This window comes from Mauremys reevesii, linkage group 3 (assembly GCF_016161935.1).
Source record: "Mauremys reevesii isolate NIE-2019 linkage group 3, ASM1616193v1, whole genome shotgun sequence".
In the NCBI taxonomy this organism is placed as follows: domain Eukaryota; kingdom Metazoa; phylum Chordata; order Testudines; family Geoemydidae; genus Mauremys; species Mauremys reevesii.
This window is the reverse complement of record NC_052625.1, coordinates 4,969,474-4,990,817: the sequence shown is the minus strand read 5'-3', so window position 1 is coordinate 4,990,817 and position 21,344 is coordinate 4,969,474. Positions and strand designations below refer to the sequence as shown.

Genomic DNA, 21,344 nt, shown 5'->3' with positions numbered 1-21,344 from the left:
TCCACAATAATCGAGTGTGCAAAAGAGGATGCATGCTGACAAAAACCTGCATTACAGCATCAGACTTTCAGTGCAATTACTGGATTTTTGTGCTGGTTTGCATGGGTAAAATTAGCCCATGAACATTTTTGTAGGCGAGTCCCTACCTGTGTTTTGAAAATTGGGTCAAAAGGTTACTTTTATCCATTTAAGAAAGAGTTGCCTATATACAGTCTGTCATCCAGAAGGGAACTTTAACCCCATTGAAGAACAAGAATTTCAACCATAATTTAAGCCAGTAAGTATAAGGAAAGGAGATGATTAGTTTTGTTTACTAGTCCATTTGTCATTTTTATTATCAGAAAAACTATCGATGCTCAGAAACTGTTCGTATTAAGTCACCTCTCTATGTGATAAGTATACTAATTTCTAGGAGTAGTACTGCTACAATAACATGCTTCAGTCAGGGGACATTTTTGAAGGAACAGATAAAGGCCTATCTTTACCTCAAAGAAAAGATGTAGTACCAATCTGAGGTTACTGAGTAACCTATTCAAGTCACAGATTTTAAAACGGAGATATGATCATACATGGTTTAATATCATAAGTAAATGAAGCTATGAATAATGAGAAGTACAATATTGGGTTAATTTGTTTTACTGTAAATATCTGCGGTTCTTTCCTTCCCCCTCTCCCTCCAATCAGTGTAGATGACTCAATACCCAGTACTGAAATTATTTTTATTAATGTTTCCCCAAACCTCTTTCTTACATCCTCACCAATGTCATTGCCCTAATGAAGTCGGCATATTGTCACCAAGACATGGCAGAGTACAGAATCTTGATCACGTTAATCCCATTTAATATCTGAAGATTTAATTCAGTTTCAACATCCACAAATGGCTAATTTATTTTTTTTTGCTTATGCAATGTACAAATGATGTGACAAGGGTTTTTTTTTATTGCTGCTCTTTGTATTTGTCACAAATCGTGCCTTCCAATTTTCCAGTTTGTGCTTCTGTTGAAATTGCATCAGCTCAGTTATGTTCTTTCAATGCTCTATAATCATTATGACTTTTCTTAAAGACTGCTGCTGCTGCTCGCTTTGTGAATCACCACAAGAGGCAACATTTCCGTAAATCCCTTCTGAAGGGGAAAAAAAAACCCTCCCCTCTTATGTTTCAAACCTGTTTCATTACTGTGCAGCTATATCCTTTCTGTGGAACAGGGGGAAAAATCGTAATAAGTCTTGGTAACAACACCTTGCTTAATTTTCTTTATTCAACTGTTTTCTGGATGAAAGGTGTCATATAGCCAGAGCCAGCGGAGACATTTTTTTACATAGTTTGTAGTTAGTTGGAAATGATACTTAAGGCAAGATTGCCAATTACCCAGCGTGCACTGAGGAAGGGGCAGTGCATAGATGCACAGAAGTCAAAATTGGGTTCCTGGCTCCCCCTTTGCTGTCTATTGGTTTTATACTTCTGCCATTCAGCACAGTGTCTGATCGTCTTCCACATAAATCAATAGCAATGGAGTCCTAATGGACTTCATGGAGTCTCTGGAACTCCTTTTTCAGGGTAAAAGTTCTGCTTGGGGTAAGGTTTTTTGTTTTGTGTTTGCTTCGGGTGGTGGTGTAGGGGTTTAGGAGTAGAAGAGGGTGAAAGTATTGTGGGTGCCTCAGAGGGTAAGTAATACCTGTGGTTCGTGTTGGGTTCCAGGAAGGAATTTCCCTCTAAGTCAGCTTGGCAGTGACTTTGGGGATTTTTTCGCCTTCACGTGCTGCTACCTGCAATGAAGGTGTTCTGCATGGGGGAAAAAAGCAGTACCTTATGCTCCCGTACTCCCCTGCACCAGTATGCAGAGTGAGCAACAATCCTGACCTTAAAAAATAATGTTCTTTTCAGTATTCAAGAAGTCTTCTTTCTTCTTTATAAACTCACATCCTCTAAACAAGCTTGTTCTAAAAATCCTTCTGACTGATTTTATACAATTTCTTTCTGTAGTTAAATATATAAAATGATGCCAATACTTATAATTATTACTAATAAGAAATCATAATCCCAATCAGAGATCCCAGGTTCTGGGAAATTATACAAAAATTAAAATTCACCATAACCAATAAAGCAATTCCTCCCAAAAGTTGGTCAATTGGTTATGGATAGATTGTAAGACAGACAAGTTGGGTGTGGCAGTATCTTTTATCAGACCAACTTCTGTTGTTCAGAGAGACAAGCTTTTGAGCCACACAGAGCTCTTACTCATGTCTGGGAAAGGTATTCTGAGCATCAAAAGCAAGATGGAACAGTGACTCACCAACCCCCCATTTTGTCCTATCACTGCAGGGGTGCTAATGGGCCACTCTACCTTGAATGGTACCTTAGACTATGTCTACACTGACAGGTGAAGGACAAAACTTTTGTCTTTCAGAGGTGTTTAAAAAAAACACCCCCAGAAGACAAAAGTTTTGCCAACAACAAGCACTGGCGTGATCAGTGCTTTGTTGGCAGGAGTGCTCTCCTCCCGACAAAACTAACACCACCACTCGTTGGAGGTGGAAGTTTTTTGTCCGCAGGAGAGCTGACAAACAGCGGCTACCCTGCACACCTTTTAGTGGCCTGACTGTAACCAGGGGCGGCTCTAGGAATTTGGCCGCCTCAAGCACGGCAGCATGCCGCGGGGGGCGCACTGGCGGTCGCCGGTCCCGCGGCTCCGGGGGACCTCTTGCAGACGTGCCTGCGGAGGGTCCGCTGGTCCCGCGGCTCCAGTGGAGCATCCGCAGGCATGACTGCGGAAGGTCCGCCAGAGCCGCCTGCCGCCCTCCCGGCAAAATGCCGCCCCAAGCCCGCGCTTGGCGCGCTGGGGTCTGGAGCTGGCCCTGGCTGTAGCGACACAGTTGTGTCCCTAAAAGCTGCGTAGTGTAGACACAGCCTTAGAATATGTGCTGACTACTTCTGCTAAACAATCTATTCCACATGGGGGCTGCGATGAGATGTACAAAACCCCACGTGAGTCAGAAAGGACTTAATGGGCTGCTGGGGGCCCAATCAGCCCAGCCCCATGACACCCAGGAGCAGGTGTCAGGCTTCAAGGCAGGAGCTAAAAGCAAAGAGCCCAGGTGAGTGGGTGGGTGGCTGGGGTCAGTGGGTGGAGGAAATCCTTCTGCCACCGCAAAGGTGTAATGTCACAAACTGCAACAGCCACAAGGGGTCACTGGAGGGGGGGGGCTTCTTTTTTGCTGCCCTCAGGGGTAACTTTTATCCTTTCTGCCCCTCGCTGCGGCTCTGTCTGGCAGGGCCCTAACCCTGTGGCGTACCCCGCCCCCACCCCCGATTCTGCCCCTGCCTCCCGCTGCCTGAGCCGCCTGTGCGGTCAGATCCCCCCTCCCTCGATTCCCCCTTTGCAGGGAGCAGCTGTCTCAAGCCCACCCGAGGGCAGCGGCTTCAGCAGATGCCACTGAGCATGCTCAGTCCGTGCGAGCATGCGCAGTAGCGACGCAGCGGCCCGTTTCCAAGCCGTTGCGGACAGGCTATAGGGGGCGGACAGAGGCTGGCCCCGCGCGGGCGAGTCCCCAACGGCCCTGGGCTGCCTGTGGCCGCGGGTTCCGGGCGCGGGGGGGCGCTGTAGGGGCTACTGAGGGTGCCCGGGACTGAGGCGGGCGAGGCCCGGCCCCCCTTCGCTTCCCGACTCTGCTACCAGCAGTGAAGCTCCACCCTCAGCAGGGAACAGGGCTGGCCCCGCCCCTAGCTCCTCTAAGCGGGGGGCGGAGAGCCCGCACTGCGCATGCCCGAATATGGCAGCCCGGAGCCGCTGGAGTCACGTGACTTACTCCGTTCGCTGCCGCCGCCTGCGCCTCCCAGCACGTTTTTCCCCATCATGCCTCGCGCTGCCCCTTGCCCCGGAAGTCCGGTTGCCGCCGCCTGGATTCCAATTCCAACGACGCGGCCGCCGCTGTATGCCCAGGCGGGGCCATGGGAGTCCCGGCCTTCTTCCGCTGGCTCAGCCGCAAGTACCCCTCCATCATCGTCAACAGCGTGGAGGAGAAGGTGAGGCCGGCAGCGGCCCGGGCCCGCCCGCACCTCCCTTCCCGGGGCTCGGCCTCCATCCCCCCAGCAACCCTCCCGCCCGTCCAGGCCCAGGGCTCGGCCCCAGCGGCCACCTGCTCCCGGGGCTCGGCCCCCAGCAACCTCCTTCCCCCCGCATTCTGCGGCCCGGCCCCCCATGAACCACAGACCCCCTCCCCCCAGTCCCGGCTTCCGCTCGTTCCGCTTGGGCTCCGGTAGCTGCACACGGGGCTGACTCTGTAGCCATTCCAGCCCCTCGGTCGAGCTGGGAGCCTCTCTCCCTCTGGGCCGGGAGCTCTGGCCTGATCTTCAGCTCTCCCTGGGGGAGTCTCTCCAGCCCAGGCGGAGTGTGGGGTTACAGCCACAGCATCCTTCAGCGTGGAGATCTGGCGATCCCTTGACTGTATTGCACTGTGTGTGTGTGTGTGTGTGTGGTGGATGTGCCCCCACTCAATCATTGGGGAGGGGTGCCCGCCCATTATGTTAGGCAGTGTACAAGTATGCAACAAAGACACCACCTCTCTCCTTGTGAACAAACCCAAAGGGCTGAAAAGCTCATTAGTATACTGCAGATTTGTGGCCTTACTTGCTGTGTTAAGGTGCATGGTCAGTTGTCTTTTGATACATTTTGGTGGATTGGTTTATATCTAGCAAATGCTGGCATGTCTTATTTAGTGCTAACTAATCTTGTGGCACTGTGCAAGTAATAAATAATAGGGAAGAAGCTGAATAGTGGTGCCTGTTAGTTCTTTGAATGGAAGCTCGAAGTTTTCTTATTATGTGGCTGCTGCTGTTTCCAAATGTTCTGAAAACTGGACTTTTTATGCAACATTTCTTACTGTATTTTCTGCAAAACTCAAGAGAACTGAACTTTTTTGCTCCTAAGCTACAGTTAGTATCAACTGGTTTTTGTGTTTCCCTCTCCCAGGCCCTCCTTGGGTTGTAAGTCCTTGCTTGCTGTCTTTTCTACTTTCCCCCTCTTTTCATTTTGCGTGGCACAGAAGCTAGTACTTCTTATATTTGTTATAAGCGCTTTTAGTTCTATTTATGCCATCTTCTGTTGGCACTATCGTTAATGACAATTCAACTTTAGCTACCAGTAAATCATTATTGCTTAATGACTGACTGGATGAATTGCCAAAAGTGAATCTGAAGGTCTTTAGCACGTCTGGTCATTAATTGGCGTGAAATGTCTGACCTAGAGGTCACTGTTGCTGCTATTAAACTTTGGCAAAATGTGAAAAATGTAAAGGAAAAAGTACTGTTGAAAGTTGAATGGCCTGATGCTGTGGAGATGGGGTTCTGTTTACAGTGCTGATTTCTTCTGGGCTGTTAGGCCTGTACAGTAAGTAACCAGTAGAAAATATTCTATACGATTTATAATTGTTAGCAAACTGCAGAGATGTGGAGAGATCACAAGGTTTTTTTAGCATGTACAAAACAAGTGACTAAGAACGCTTCTCAGCTGCAGAGTTTTAGGTTTTAAAGCAACAAACTTAGATGTAGTTTTACAATAGTGATACAAAAATGTCAGTGTTTCGTCATAACCAGTTACAAGTAAACTTGTGTAGGCTATGATATAAAAGTAACTATTGTAGATGTCATACTTTAGGGGTGGAAATGGTGTAATGGGAAATTTTGGAGGAAGAATGGACGCATTTTGTTCACTTAATCTTTTCTCCTATATAGTCCTCAAACCACTTAATAGTGCTTATGTTTTCTCTGGCTTTCCTTCAATTTCTTAATAATTTTTTTGGTATTGAGAGGTATAACTGTGCTCTGACCTCTTGGAAGATTTTCAGGTGTTTCATGATCTTTTACCTATCCATTCTATTCTTCTGATATTTAAATGGATGATTCAATAGCTCGATAATGAATATTGTCAAACAGTTTTGGGTTTTTTTTTCTGTCAATGGTGGGGTGGGGGTGGATTAACTTTCCCTTACAGCAGTTGCTTGAGTTGAGTTTAAGTAATAAATTCTAGATTGGGGTGGGCAAACTACTGCCCGGGGACCGCATATAAACCTTCAGATACTTTAATCTGTCTCTTGAGCTCCAGCTGGGGAGTGAGGTCAGGGGCTTGCTCCACACATGCTGGGGCTCCATGCAGCTCCCGGAAGCAGCAGCATGCCCTCACTACATGTAGGGGCAGCTGGGGTCTCCGCACACTGCCCCTGCCGCTCCCATTGGCCAGCAACCGCAGCCAATGGGAGCTGCAGGGGCAGTGCCTGCGGACGGAGCAGCGCACAGAGCCACCTGGCCATGCTGCCGCACAGGAGCCGGAAAGAGGGCATGCTGCTGCTTCCGGGAGCTGCTTGAGGTAAGTGCCGCCTGGAGCCTGCACCCCTGACCTCCTCCTGTGCCCCTGCCCCATCTCTTATCCTCCTCCCACTCTCTGAACCCCCTGGTCCCAGCCCGGAGCACCCTCCTGCACCCCCAACCTCTCATCCCCAGCCCCACCCCAGAGCCTGCACCCCCAGCTGAAGCCCTCACTCCCTCCTGCACCCCAACCTCCAATTTTGTGAGCATTTATGGTCTGCCATACAATTTCCATACCCAGATGTGGCCCTCGGGCCAAAAAGTTTGCCCATCCTTGTTCTAGATGAAGGTCTAGAAACTGCAGCTTTTCTTGCTTCACTGTGAAAAATCAAGCAACTCTTTCACCTTCCTTTTTTCTTGGGTTGGAATAGGAGCCAAACACTTTGTGTACTCTCCATATATGATAAAGGAAAAAGAGCAAAAATACAGATTGGTAGTTTTCAGAATTGTATCCCTTCTCTTTTCAAATGAGCTTCACAAAGATAACAATGACAATAAAATGCACACTGAAGATGACATTTGTAAGTACTTTACTAGTTAAATAGCACTTACAGAAGAGAGAATTGTATTAAACTAAGGCAATTCACAAGCAAAAACCTTGACTTAATGTTAAGGTTGCTCTCATAAATAAACTAAACCATAAAAAATTAGGAATTTAAGGATTAAAAAGGAGTAAAAGGCTGTGAAGTCAAGCACTCAAATTAGGAAATGCCAAAGTGAATGTTTCCCATGCAACCTTTATTTGTCCCCCTTGTGTGTATGCGTTATGGTAGTCTGACATGATCTCTCTTTTAAATCAAACAGGACCCCAAGGTCGTTGAGTGGGGTAGGATGGATGTGCTGTGGGAATGGATCAGTGTAGTAAAGAAGTCTGTTTTCTGTAGGGTTCCTGCCTTTTTTTTTTATTGCGGACGTTGAAGGTTTGTGATGAATGAGGCAGGGGATTGTAGGAATAAGGGGGATGGCCTTGTGGTTAGGGCAGTTGAATGCTGCCCTAGAGACTGGGGTTCTATCCCTGCCTCTATCCCAGAGTTCCTGTGTGGTGCTGGGTAAGTCGCTTACCCCCCAGACTTTTCACAGGTAGTCACTTCTGCATCTAATGAAAGGCTTTATCATAATGCATACACACAAGGGAGTTAAATTAAGGTTGCATGGGCAATGTTCACTCTGGCATTTCCTAATGTGAAAAGACCTGATTTTGCTATCTTTTTAATCCTTAAATTTAATCCTTAATTTTGTATTTCCTAATTATGGTTTTTATCTTACTGATGAGAGCAGCCTTTGTTTGTGTGTAAATCATTGAAAAGCTATTTTCATTTGATCAGACATCTGTGTAAGGGTAAAATAAAAATACATAAAATCTTTCTTACTAAGATTGTGATCACTTTCCCATCTTTTGTAACTACAATCTTCACATCCTGTACAGCTCTTTGAAGAGTTTAAAGTATAATTGTGAGAGTGACTAATGTTTGGGACCACACTAATTGGGTGTTTTTTTCAAAGTAATTGCTATTATGAGATTGCATAGAATCATGGGGACTAGAAGAGACCTCAAGAGGTCATCTAGTCCAGTCCTTTGCACTCTTGTCAGGAGTGATTATTATCTAGACCATCCCTGACAGGTGTTTGTCTAACCTGCTCTTAAAAAAAAAACAAAAAAAACCCCTCCAGTGATGGGGATTCCACAAACTCCCTAGGCAATTTATTCCAGTGCTTAACCATCATGACGGTTAGGAAGTATTTCCTAATGTCCAACCTAAACCTCCCTTGCTGCCAGGGTTGATAAAAATCAATGATTTTAAAAAATATATTTTGATTTAAATCAGATTTTTTTTTTTGGTAAAATAGTTTTTTTTCCCTCAAAAAGCATCTAAAGATAGATACATTACAGCTCAAATATCTCTCATCATGGAATAGGGATTATAAATTCTAATTCTATAGTATGAGACAATGTATTCATGTAACGTTTAAGAAAAAATTGTAAATGAGTTCCAATAGTTCATGCATTAGGGACCCAATCTTATGGGGTTCCACACACTTCTGTATAGATTATGTAGATTAATCTTTCTATCTACCCAATGGGACTCAGTGCTCAGTCTAGAAGATATCATGAGATGCTTAGTTTTGTAGCTCTGAAACTGTGGATTTGTCTCTCCAGAGGTAACATGCTTATTAACAGCAAAAATGTTTTTAAATAAATAAATACAGAGAGGTGAGAAATAACAGATCTCAATCCTATTGTCCCTCTGTAAATGTGTGTACAAATGTGTGCTGTTGGAGGAAAAAAACAGAGTACTTAATGTTGTTTTAGTTAAATAAAACAATGTAAATGTCTGTCTGGTGGTCTCCTAATACAGCATGGCAAGAAAATCCTCCAAATATTAATGATTAATCTGTTGAATTGGAGATCATAAATATCTGCTTCAGTTACCTTTGGTAAATGAAATAACCAAACAATCATTAATTTTCTGATATAGCTGTAAAACTAATCTGAATTTTTTTTCTAAAATCACTGTTTAAAAATTTATAGTGTGTACCTTCTAAAAATGAAATCTACATCTATCTCAGAGTTGTGAAGAATATGTGTTAAGGTTATAACAACCAACAAGAATGCACTTTTATGTAGAAATCCATAATTAAATCGAGTCTTCCTGACTAGTGATTTAAATCAAATCCACCCTTCTTGCTGCAATTTAAGCCCATTGCTTCTTGGCCTATCCTTCGAGGGTAAGGATAACAGTTTTTCTCCCTCCTTCTTGTAACAACCTTTTATGTACTTGAAAACTGTTATGTCGTCTTCTCTTCTCCAGACAAAATAAACCCATTTCCCGCCCCCCAATCTTTCTTCATAGGTCATGTTTTCTAGACCTTTAATCATTTTTGTTGCTCTTCTCTGGATTTTCTCCAGTTTGTCCACATTTCCTGAAATGTGTTGCCCAGAACTGGATACAGTACTCCAGTTGAGGTCTGATTAGTGTGTAGTAGAGCAGAAGAATTACTTCTTCTGTCTTGCTTACAACATTCCTGCTAATACATCCCAGAATGTTTGCTTTTTTTTTTTTTTTTTGCAACAGTGTTACAATAACACTCTCATTTAGCTTGTGAACCACTATCACCCCCAGATCCCTTTCCACAGTACTCCTTCCTAGACAGCCATTTCCCATCTTGTATGTGTGCAACTGATTTTCTTCCTGAGTGGAGTACTTTACATTTGTTCTTACTGAATTTCATCCGATCTGCTTCAGACCATTTCTCCAATTTGTCCAGATCATTTTGAATTTTAAACCTCTTGTGGAAACAGTTTATGGCAAATTTAATTTGTCAGATCCTGATGGTCTTACATTGAATAGTAACTTACTCCATGAGTAAATCCTATTTTCCATGGGACACTACATGGAATAAAGTATATTTGTGATTGTTGGTATCTAAATCTGGCAATAAATTTAGAAGTTGAGTTGGATCTTGTGGAAGCTTGTCTCTTTTTGAAATTAAACAAGTCAATCCTTGCTCTTTTACTTTACAAAGAGAGAGAAATAAACTTGTTAATCTTCAATCTCTCTCTTATTCTTACTGATTGATTTAAGATACTACAAAATCCTGGGGAGAATATTAATCAAATTCACATGCCCTAATAAAGCAATAGCTGGAGATCTATTTTCAGTTGTTTGAACAATTTAGTTATGTCACAAGAGACATCATTCCCAGATACTTCAATCCATTACAAGACTATTTTTCATTGAAAATTTGATGGCAGGGTATTGGTTATATGAGCATATAAGGGTGAAGTAAAACCAAGCTGCTTTACAAAATCTTAAAAAAGAGCCTGAATATAAGCAAAATATCACCAGAGGGCAATTTTATCATATAGTTCAATGTCATATAGTTGTAAGCCTTTTATACCTGAATCAGTTAGCTATAGTGAGATGTTTGATTGAAAGAACAACAGAAGTGAAGAGAAGACAGCCGTCTTGTCCCATTATATAATCAGTCAGAATTATTATTTTTTTTAAAGTGAAGCTCTCAGTTGACTAGGAAACTTCATAATATTATATCTTTGTTCAAAGTTGGGTAGAAAATAACTGTGGCTAACAGACCCTGTCAATGCATCTGATATAAATTTTTGCTTAATTCTCCATATTACATAATGTTCTTATTTTATGATTAGTCAAATAGTCCGAGATTACCTTCACTGATCTGGATGCGTAATAGAAGGGAGAAAGAAAAATAGAAGGGAGAAAGAATCAGAGAGAGAAAAATTAGCTTTAAAAAAGGCTGAAATTATCCCGATTATAAATCTTACCATCTGATTTCTTTAATCTTGAGTATTTTTTAAACATTCATTCTTGCTTCAAGAGAAGAATACTGGCAGGATTCTTTGTTTTCATGAAATATGGACTATCTGTAAGAGATGTGAAGCATGATGCTATATTTTGGCTTTTAAAACTGGAGTACAAGTTCTTCTGGACCTGGTGCATGATCTGTGATATTTTGTGCTTTCAGTTCTCTATTTGAATCTGGTAATACAAGCAATGTAAAGTCTTAACAAAAATATCCAGATATGGGAAACTGATGATTTCATTTTAAGGATGCAGTCAGTGATGATAGTGTATAACAGTAACTCAGAAGAGATTTCATAAAGGTTCTTTCAGACTACTGAATGATGCCACATGAGTTCGAGAATCCATAGGATGACATCACTAACGACTGCCCTCATTTATTCCCATGTTCATAATCTGAGCATAATAAAGTGAAGTTTGAACTATATTTGTAATTATTAGGGCTGTCGATTAATCTCTGTTAACTCATGCAATTAACACAAATTAATCATGATTAATCGCACTTTTAAACAATAGAATACCAACTGAAATTTAACAACTATTTTTGGATGTTTTCTACATTTTCAAATACACCTCTACCCCAATACAACGCAACCCAATATAACACAAATTGGGATATAATGCGGTAAAGCAGCGCTCACACAGGGGCGGGGCTGTGCATTCCGGTGGATCAAAGCAAGTTCGATATAACGTGGTTTCGCCTATAACGCGGTAAGATTTTTTTGGCTCCTGAGGACAGCGATATATCGAAGTAGAGGTGTATATTGATTTAAATTAAAACACAGAATACAAAGTGTACAGTGCTCACTTTATATTTATTTTTTATTACAAATATTTATGCTATAAAAAACAAAAGAAATAGTATTTTTCAATTTACCTCAGACAAGTACTGTAATACAATATCTGTCATGAAAATTGAACTTACAAATGTAGAATTATGTACAAAAAATAACTGCATTCAATACTAAAACAATGTAAAACTTTAAAGTCTACAAGTCCACTCAGTCCTACTTCTTGTTCAGCCAGTCACTCAGATAAAAAAGTTTGATTATATTTCAGGAGATAATGCTGCTGGCCTCTTATTTACAATGTCAACTGAAAGTGAGAACAGACATTCACGTGACACTTTTTTGTAGCAGGCATTACAAGGTATTTACATGCCAGATATGCAGGGCCGGCTCTAGGTTTTTTGCCGCCCCAAGCAAAAAAATTTTTGGCCGCCCTCCCACCCCTTTTTTTGGCTTTTACACAGAAAACTTTGCAAATGTTTCTTTCCTTTCTTTCTTTTTTTTTTGACTGTTTAAAATAAAAAAAATGAAAACAGAGAATTTGTAGTTAGTGAAATAAAACAATTTCCTACTAGTGTACTCATTTAATTTTAACTAAATCATGATTAGAAACAATTTGGGTTCAACTATACACTGTAATGAAAACCGTTAGTGTCTTCCAGTGTGCCCAGTTTCTCATAAATTAAAAATGTATATGAACTGATTTTTTTTATACTTGCATAGTCTTTTAATAATTCAGTGAAATCTAAATTTTTTGCAATGGTACTTTCAATTGACAAATGATTTTTGAGACACGGTGTGGTCCTCAAATAATTTTTTAGTAATTTCAGTTTTGAGACACTGCGCTCACCAGAAGCCACTTATACTGGTAATGGCGACTTTTTAAAAATACTTATTTGAAGTACGAGAGAGTTTTTCTAATTCTTTTTGCTGTTTCTCTCTTTGTTGTCAGTAGGCAGCACCGGAACGTTTCTGTCCCGGCATTTTAGCCCTATAACCACTGGCACCGACACGACACGGAAATTGGCACGCATGGCGCTGATAGGGCAGCACGGTACACACAAGTAATCGTGATTCTTGGTTTAAGTAATCAGTAACTGTTAACATTTACACATTTACGTATGTTCACATTATGACCGACCGTGTCACGACGTGACACAATATTTTTCATGTCACGCTCCTATCGTACTACTGGACATTTTTTGATCTTCATGTATTTTTCCATACATTGGTGAATTTTTCCGAAAAAAGGAGGATGGCCAGAATGCCGCCCCTGGAAATGTGCCGCCCCAAGCACATGCTTGCTTTGCTGGTGCCTAGAGCCGTTCCTGCAGATATGCTAAACATTCGTATGCCCCTTCATGCTTTGGCTACCTTTCCAGAGGACATGCATCCATGATGATGACTCTCATTAAAAAAATAATGCATTCATTAAATTTGTGACTGAACTCTTTGGGGGAGAATAGTATGTCTCCTGCTCTGTTTTACCCGCATTCTGCCATGTATTTCATAGTATAGCAGTCTCGGATGATGACCCAGCACATGCTTTTCGTTTTAAGAACACTTTGACTGCAGATTTGACAAAACGCAAAAAAGGGTAGCAATGTGAGATTTCTAAAGATAGCTACAGCACTCAACCCAAGGTTTAAGAATCTGAAGTGCCTTCCAAAATCTGAGAGGGATGAGGTGTGGAACATACTTTCAGAAATCCTAAAAGAGCAACACTCTGATGCGGAAACTGCAGAACCCGAACCATCAGAAAAGAAAAATCAACTTTCTGCTGGTGATATCTGACTCATGATGATGAAAGTGAACATGCATCAGTCTGCACTCCTTTGGATCATTATTGAGCAGAACACATCATCAGCATGGATGCATGTCCTCTGGAATGGTGGTTGAAAATGAAAGGACGTATGAATCTTTAGCCCTTCTGGCAGTAAATATCTTGAAATGCCAGCTACAACAGTGCCATGTGAATGTCTGTTCTCACTTTCAGGTGACGTAAACAAGAAGCAGACAGTATCTCCTGCAAATATAAACAAACTTTTTTATCTGAGTGACTGGCTGAACAAGAAGTAGGACTGAGTGGACGTGTAGGCTCTAAACTTTTACATTGTTTTGTTTTTGAGTGCAGTTATGTAACAAAAAGTATCTACATTTGTAAGTTGCACTTTCAAGATAAAGAGATTGCATTATGGTGCTTGTATGAGGTAAATTGAAAAATACTATTTCTTTTGCTTTTTACAGCAAAAATATTTGTAATAAAAATAAACCTAAAGTGAGCACTGTACACTTTGTATTCTGTGTAGTTGAAATCAATATATTTGAAAATGTAGAAAAAATAAAAAATATTTAAATAAATGGTATTCTATTATTGTTTAACAGTGCGATTAATCATAATATTTTTTTAATTGCTTGACAGCCCTAGTGATTGTATCAGGCCATTTAAGAATATTCTCGACTTCTGCCTTGAGATGTAGTATATATTATACCTTATAAATGAAAAGAGTTTAACTCCCTTTTTCAATGCAACTTTTTTATGCTGAAAAGTGTTTTTCTCAGCAGGTAAATGAAGGTGATGCCCTAAACTTACTTCAGGGTTAAAATGTTAGGGTTTAATGCTCCGTTATTACAGTCAAACTTTAATTTCACTTTATTAAGATTCCCATAGCATCATCTTAAGCTATACACACCAGTTGAATGACCAGCACCATTACTGAGTTAAAACAGAAACATTCAGGAGCATGAACTGAAAAGTTTCCAGTACTGAAACTTGTCCTGTTGAGTTAAACACTGATTCTCAAGAAGGAAGTTAAGCAAAATCTTTAGCCTGCTATTCAATATCAGTTACTACACAAACTTCATTTTGAAGCGTTCCTGGTTGCTATGTCTGTAATGTACCTGAAGCTCAGCTACAGAAAGCTAGGAAATGAAGTTATCACATGACAAAACCCATTCCACCTTCCCACCCACATGCAAACACCTTCCTATTAACATAGCTATTATACACCAGCTTATCGCTTCCCCCTACAGCCTTCTTTCTTGTATGCACTCCTACTCTACACTTCTAGAAGGTGGGTATTTCTAGGGAAAGAGTCTCATTGATGGGCTTTGGATCAAGCCTCAAGACACAACTGTGCAGTGATCACTTAAAATGTGATTGCCACTCTGCAAAAGCTGTTTGGTGGTGCTAGAGCTCTTCAAAAATGATCTGTAAAATTTTAATAATGGAGAGCATTAGGTGTCCTTAATAAAAGGACTGCGACTGCTCCCCTTATAAATAGTAAAGAGGCAGGACCAAAGCATGTGTGATTGTGAGACAGCGGAATGACCATCTCCAGAAGTTTGAAAATTCAGGTGTTTGCAGCCTGTAATCTGTTTGGCCTTCAGTGCAATCTGTTCAACTGTTTGTTTTGGGTCTGTTCATTAGATAAGGGCATTTTACAGCGTGCCAGACTGGAAAGAAGAACTTGGGGAATGAAAATTGGAAACTACTGATTTGGCTAAGGGAAAGTAGAGTAATCGATTTTGTATTGTTATTGGTCACAAAAATATAGGCTTCAATCTGCTTTGGAGACGCCTTCCTCAAACTGGAGGGTGATGGGTGGTGTCTGAGCATCCCAGAACATCTGGTAGCCAATGGGCAGAATGAGATGTCTTCCCTCCCTCCCCACAAAAGGGAAAGCTCACTACTAGGGGGAAGAGGGTTGGCAGGATCACATCTGTCTGTGTACAGGGATCAGGAGGAAGCTAATCTTTCAAGGCTAGGCTTAAACTCTTCTCACACTTAGAACTATAAATAAAAGTAATGAAGACGGTTAACTCCAAAGCAATCTGCAAAGAGTTACAAAGGGATCTCACAAACATGGGTGCCTGGGCAACAAAATGGTCCATGAAAATCAGTGTAGATAAATGCAAAGTGATGCACATTGGAAAATATAATCCCAACTATACATTCAAAATGATGGGGTCTAAATTAGCTGTTACCACTCAAGAAAGATCTTGGAATCATCATGGATAGTTCTCGGAAAACATCCATGCAATGTGCAGCAGCAGTCAAAAAAAGCTAACAATGTTAGGAACCATTAGGAAAGAGATAAGACAGAAAATATCATGCTTCTATATAAAGGCATGTTACACCCACATCTTGAATACTGTGTGCAGATGTGGTTAACCCATCTTAAAAAAAATTTTTTTTATTAGAATTGGAAAAGGTACAGAGAAGGGCAACAAAAATAGTTAAGGGTATGGAACAGCTTCCATATGAGGAGAAATTAAAAAGACAGGGACTTTTCAGCTTGGACAAGACACGACTAAGTGGGGGATACAATAGAGGTCTATAAAATCTTGACTGGTGTGGAGAAAGTAAATAAAGAAGTGTTATTTATTCCTTCACATAACACCAGACCTAGGGGTCATCCAATGAAGTTAATAGACAGCAGGTTAAAACAAACAAAAGGAAGCACTTTATACAATGCACAGTCAACGTGTAGAACTCTTTGCCAGGGGATCTTGTGAAAGCCAAGACTATAACAGGGTTTAAAAAAAGAACTAGATAAGTTCATGGAGGATAGATCCATCAATGGCTTTTAGCCAGGATGGGCAGGGATGCAACACCTGCTCTGAGTGTCCCTAGCCTCTGTTTGCCAGAAGCTGGGAGTGGATGACAGGGGATGGATCACTTGATGATTGCCTGTTCTGTTCACTCCCTCTGAAGCACCCTGGCATTGGCCATGGTTGGAGGACAGGATACTGGGCTAGATGGACCTTTGGCCTGACCCAGTCTGGCCGTTCTTAACTAATGTTTCCCAAAGTTAGAGGGAAAGCAGGTGCTTCTTTCCTATCCCTTCACAGTTATCAGATGCTTAGCATAATGGGCATGAGTGCTTCTGCTGTACCCCCACATTTAATAAAATAAAGACTGGTCCTCTGTTCACCATGATTTTGACTCTTCTCAAAAGAGAGGGACATCCGAAAAGTAGTGGTGTCTTTTTGTTTGATCTGTGCTGTAAAGCTAAATATTTAATATTGGAGAAACAAATAGTGGCCCTGGTTTATCTAAACGTGCCAGTCCAGCTCTTGCATAAAGTTTAAAGACTTAAGTAGGACTGATATTGTAAAACTTCCTACTGATTATAACTGTAGACAGGCTTCTTCGTCAATCAAATTTACAGAAGCCATGTAAGGTCCTGCTGGCTCTACAACATTCTCTTTTGCAACATTATTCTTGCTTTTGTGGACAGAGGGGAAAAATATAAACATGTTAAAGAACAATGTTTTAACCCTGGCTAAAACGTGGTTATGTTACCTAATTGTAGTGGAGGTGTTTTGTTTTATTGTCTGTGTGGACATATAACAACATATAATGTTTGCCCAGAACCATTTTTAAACAAAGCCTATTTTGTAGTGTAGACATGGTCTATGTGTAATCGTGTTGTGGGCTGACATGCAACTGCTCTTTGCTCCTTCACCTTTTTATTTTTATTTTTTTTAATCTCATTTGGGTCTGATGTATTTAAAGCTTCTTTGATAACAAAATTGTTGGAAATATGGCAAATACTGAAAGGCTTGTTATTCCTGTGTTCACAGCCTAAAGAATGCAATGGCATCAAAATTCCAGTTGATACCAGCAAGCCTAATCCCAATGAGGTGGAGTTTGATAACCTGTATTTGGATATGAATGGTATTATCCATCCATGTACACATCCTGAGGACAAGTAAGTAACTCTTTCGTCACTTCGTAAATAGCTTGTATTATATATTATCTGAAACATTAACAGGATATCTTGTTAAATTACAGACCAGCTCCCAAAAATGAAGATGAAATGATGGTTGCCATTTTTGAGTACATTGACAGACTTTTCAACATTGTCAGGCCAAGACGACTTCTCTACATGGCAATAGATGGAGTAGTAAGTACTGAAATGTTTGTCCTCTTTCCATGTAGTACCTAATTGCAATGCTAAGGTTGATGCTATCTGCTTTCATAAACTTCAGTAGGCAATAATTTAGCTTTTCATTTAATGTGTATTGTTTTAGTTACAACACCCAGTATTTGGCTAACACTTCACCTTGACATATGTCGAAGAAATGTTAGCAAAGAAAGCTTTCTTGTCTAGTGTATTATATCGGGGTGGAGGGTTGTGTGGGATAGCTTCTGCTTTGCTTCATCAGCGCACAAGTCCATTGTAAATAAAGGCTGGTCTAATGGTCCTTTCTGGCCTTAAATCCTATGAATCTATGAAATCAGTGGTAGGTTGTGCCGCAAGCAGGCTGTGAAAGATCAGAAAAGCCTACAAATGGACACTCAAAATTTAGCAGCTAATTTTAATTGTATTGTAAAAGATTTAAAGAACTCAGCTACATTTGTCGTTTGACCTTCTTCCCCAACTTGCCTTGGCTGACTTGTATACAGTGCCCTGGGAAACGAGTTAATACAGGTGTTTTGGTTGAAGGAACAATCCAACAAAAAAGCATTATTCTAAGTATTCCATTTCTGATTATGTAACCCTGTCAGTTACACTAAAATTTGTTGCACTGACTCCAGATCCATTTTTGTCGGGATTGTACCTGTGTGTATCTATTTGAAAGATTTCCTCCCTCCCCCCAAAATTGTAGATCTTTAATATTATTTGTGGTGGTCTTATAAACGTTTGTATATGCACTCAATTATGTTGTGTATCCTTAAAAACAAACTTAAATAAAATGTTCTCTGCTACAGATTTTAGGATCCTGTGCCTCGTGTTACAGTTTATAGTATTATGCAGCAAAAAATGTCATTAGTAAACCTATTATCTGTGTGTTAAATTGTGTTTTAAAGAAAGTTCATACTAAATTTCTCTGTTATACAGCACTTGTAAGTTTCTTGTATGTTGCCAGGGATATTTTAAATGCTTACACATGGTGCATGGCTGAGACTTGGATGCTACTAGCACCCACTGCTGAGTTTTCTCACTGAGACAGGCACCTGGCAGCATTATAAAAGGCCTTTCTACCTTCAGTCATGTCTCTTAAGTTGCATCCTACCTCACTAGCAGATGCTATGTATCAAATCAACTTTGGCAATGATGTAGTGGCTAACTTCTTTGATCGATGCATTATTGAGCAGTAATTGGGGATGGATAAGGAAAATAAAGGGATGCATTGCAGCAGACTGCTGTTCTTGTCTGCGCAGAACTCCTGTGATCAGTGTGAGCAGCAACTTTTCCCATTACTGCGAATAATCAGCAGAAGCTTCAGCAGACCCACAGACAGTTCTGGGTAACTCTGAGTGCCTGCCCAGATCTGAATCTACACTATTCTCCCTTCTCTTTCCCATCCCCTAAAGACACGGGGAGATGGCAAAGGTCTAATGAGGAATATCCAACAATAGAGGGTGAGACACGAGGAAAAGGAATTCCCAGCCTTCCTTTGTGACATCAGTCTTGGCTTGGATTCAAGGATCTTATCAGACTGCTCACTTGATTCCTCCAGATATTCCTTCAAGGAAGTCCCTAAGAAGCATCATCTTGAGAGTACCTCCTCATCTTGATCGTTTACTGCTAACTAATGCTTTACTCTACAACATACTAACGTTTCCACTTGTTGGTATGTTTTTCCTCTGATTTCCAGGGATCTTTGTTGTAACCTCTAATGTTCCTATGGCAAAGCACAATTTTTGCCTTGTCCGGTTTGGGACTAACAGAATCATGTGTTGCCATGCTTTGTAGAAATCCCAAAACAACAGAGGTAAAGACAGCCCATCAACCTGGTAGAGCAGAAAATATTAAATGGGAGCTTTGCCCATTTTGCGGGGGGAGGGAGCACTTAGCATTATCTAGTTGTTAGTAGGTACACCTCTACCCTGATATAACGCTGTCCTCGGGAGCCAAAAAATCTTACCACGTTATAGGCAAAACTGTGTTATATTGAACTTGCTTTGATCCGCTGGAGTGCGCAGCCACGCCACCCCCGTAGTGCTGCTTTACCGCGTTGTATCCAAATTCGTGTTATATCAGGGTAGTGGTGTATTCTTGAAAGAGCCAGGTGTGGGCAATATCCAAAAAAGCATTTTTGCTGAACCGCAAGTACCAGGATCAGTTAGAACACTAGTGTTCTTTGCCAGCCAAGTGAATGGTTTAAGGGAACAGCTGGATTTGTCACCTCTGCATTGTGTTCTGACTTATTTTGTTGAGGACACGCTGGTAGGTTTCAAAGTGGACTCTTTCATGTTTAACCCATTTCTGAAGATCTTATGTTGGGGTGCTTCACAGAGAATGTGGAGACTGAGTCCTGATGAAACTAGAAATATAGGCATGAATAAGCTACAGCTGAAGAGGAAACTGATGGGTAGGCACCCAGCCAAGCAGCTGGAAGTTTAGCAGAAGCTGAGGCAAGTCTGCTTCTTGAGTCAAGGGAATCTGTTGCTTTGGGATCATCTCTAGATCTGACATTGTAACTATAACGATCGAGAACCTTGTACTGGGAGTTCAGAGCCTGAACTTCAGGAATTTCCCTTATGCTTGCGCACATTTTCCAAGTCTCCATCAAGAACTCAAACCAGTGTTGAAGGAGAAGGGAGGAAATCTATTGTAAAGTGAACATGCAAAAACTTATTTTTGCTAGAAGTAGAACAATCAGTACATAGTTATCCAATCCTCGATTGTGTTTAATCCACAAAGACCTTGAAAAGTGAAACATCTAGATTGTAGCACTGTAATTCTTCAGTGGATATTATGCAAAATCATCTTTAGAAATTTGAGCTATGCACCTCCAATACTACTTTTTTGGGAGTGAGAAAAGTAATGGCAGTAAAAACTTAATAGCAATATAAGCCCGTAGCATCCAGCCTACTGCTCCCGTCTGTAACAGGGGAGAGACTTTCTTTTTGATAGCTCTTGTGAGAGGAATCCCTGGAAAGGGATGAGGAAGTTGAAAGATACAAAATACGGCTTCAGAACAGGAGAGAGCTTTTTTTTGGGTGGATCTGCTCCTTTCTGCTAATACAGCCTCCCAGTCCAAAGGGAGAAAAGGAAGGGTAGTCCCCAAAAGAATGGGCGTGAGACTCGGGGTGTTGAGAAAATTGGGAACAAAGGTCCCTAATTAAGTACTGTTCAGGAGCTGGTGACTACTTAAGAGTTATGGGAAGCTGTTGGCTTTATTGGTTCCCCGGATGTTTCATGTCCTGAGATGGATGCTTTTAAGGTTTCTAGGGGTGATACCTGAACAAGGCTGTTGATACAGATGGGTGACTAAAAGGATGGCTGAAGTCTGAGTGATCAGAAGCCTAAGGGCTTGTCTACACTACCATGGAAGTGTACACCGCTTCCGGTGTTTTGAGGTGGAGCAATTACGTTGATGGGATGGCAACGTGCTCTCCCGTTGAAATAGTGTGTTTTCATCAGACATGCTACATTGATGCATGGTAGTGAAGACAAGCCCTTAGTCTCCTTTAATGTTCTAAGACTGGAGATACTAGGACTTTATTTTCAAAGTCCATAACTTTATCCTAGACCGCGTGAGACAGCCAGGAAATCCCAAGTCACTACTGCTAGTTTGGGGTCACTGCAATTGCAGTGGACCTGGCAGACCACTGTGACACTTCAGAAGCTTCTTGGAGAACATATTTAGTTTTCACCTGACTTTTATCAGCCAGTGATGGTGAAGGCCAAGTATCAACATTCTTTCCCCCTTCCCTTTTGAAAGTTGCAGACAACTTGCTCAGAAGTTGGCTCAGCAAAAGGACACACCCTGATACTAGTGCTGGCTCCCTGTGGTCTTGCAACTATGGGAACTCATTTGGGGGAGGAGGGAACATGTAAAAGAAGGAAAGAGCCAGCTGGAAGATGCAAAACTTTTTACGTGATTGCTTCCACCCTG

The 21,344-nt window shown here is 41.3% G+C and overlaps 1 protein-coding gene across 2 annotated transcripts in view; it reads left to right on the top strand.

Annotated features, from left to right (window-relative positions):
• Nucleotides 1-3,855: 3,855 nt before the first annotated feature.
• The window catches only part of XRN2 (5'-3' exoribonuclease 2), an 87,433-nt gene continuing 69,944 nt past the window's right edge, over nt 3,856-21,344 (top strand). Inside the window, exons 1-3 of one of the 2 annotated variants that reach the window (XM_039528775.1) lie at nt 3,856-4,024; nt 17,076-17,203; nt 17,287-17,398. In XM_039528775.1, coding sequence (XP_039384709.1) covers nt 3,950-4,024; nt 17,076-17,203; nt 17,287-17,398 — 315 coding nt within the window. In that variant the 5' untranslated portion in view covers nt 3,856-3,949. Of the gene's footprint in view, nt 4,025-17,075; nt 17,204-17,286; nt 17,399-18,928; nt 19,074-21,344 lie in introns of those variants that run through there. The other variant, XM_039528776.1, reaches the window with a different exon arrangement.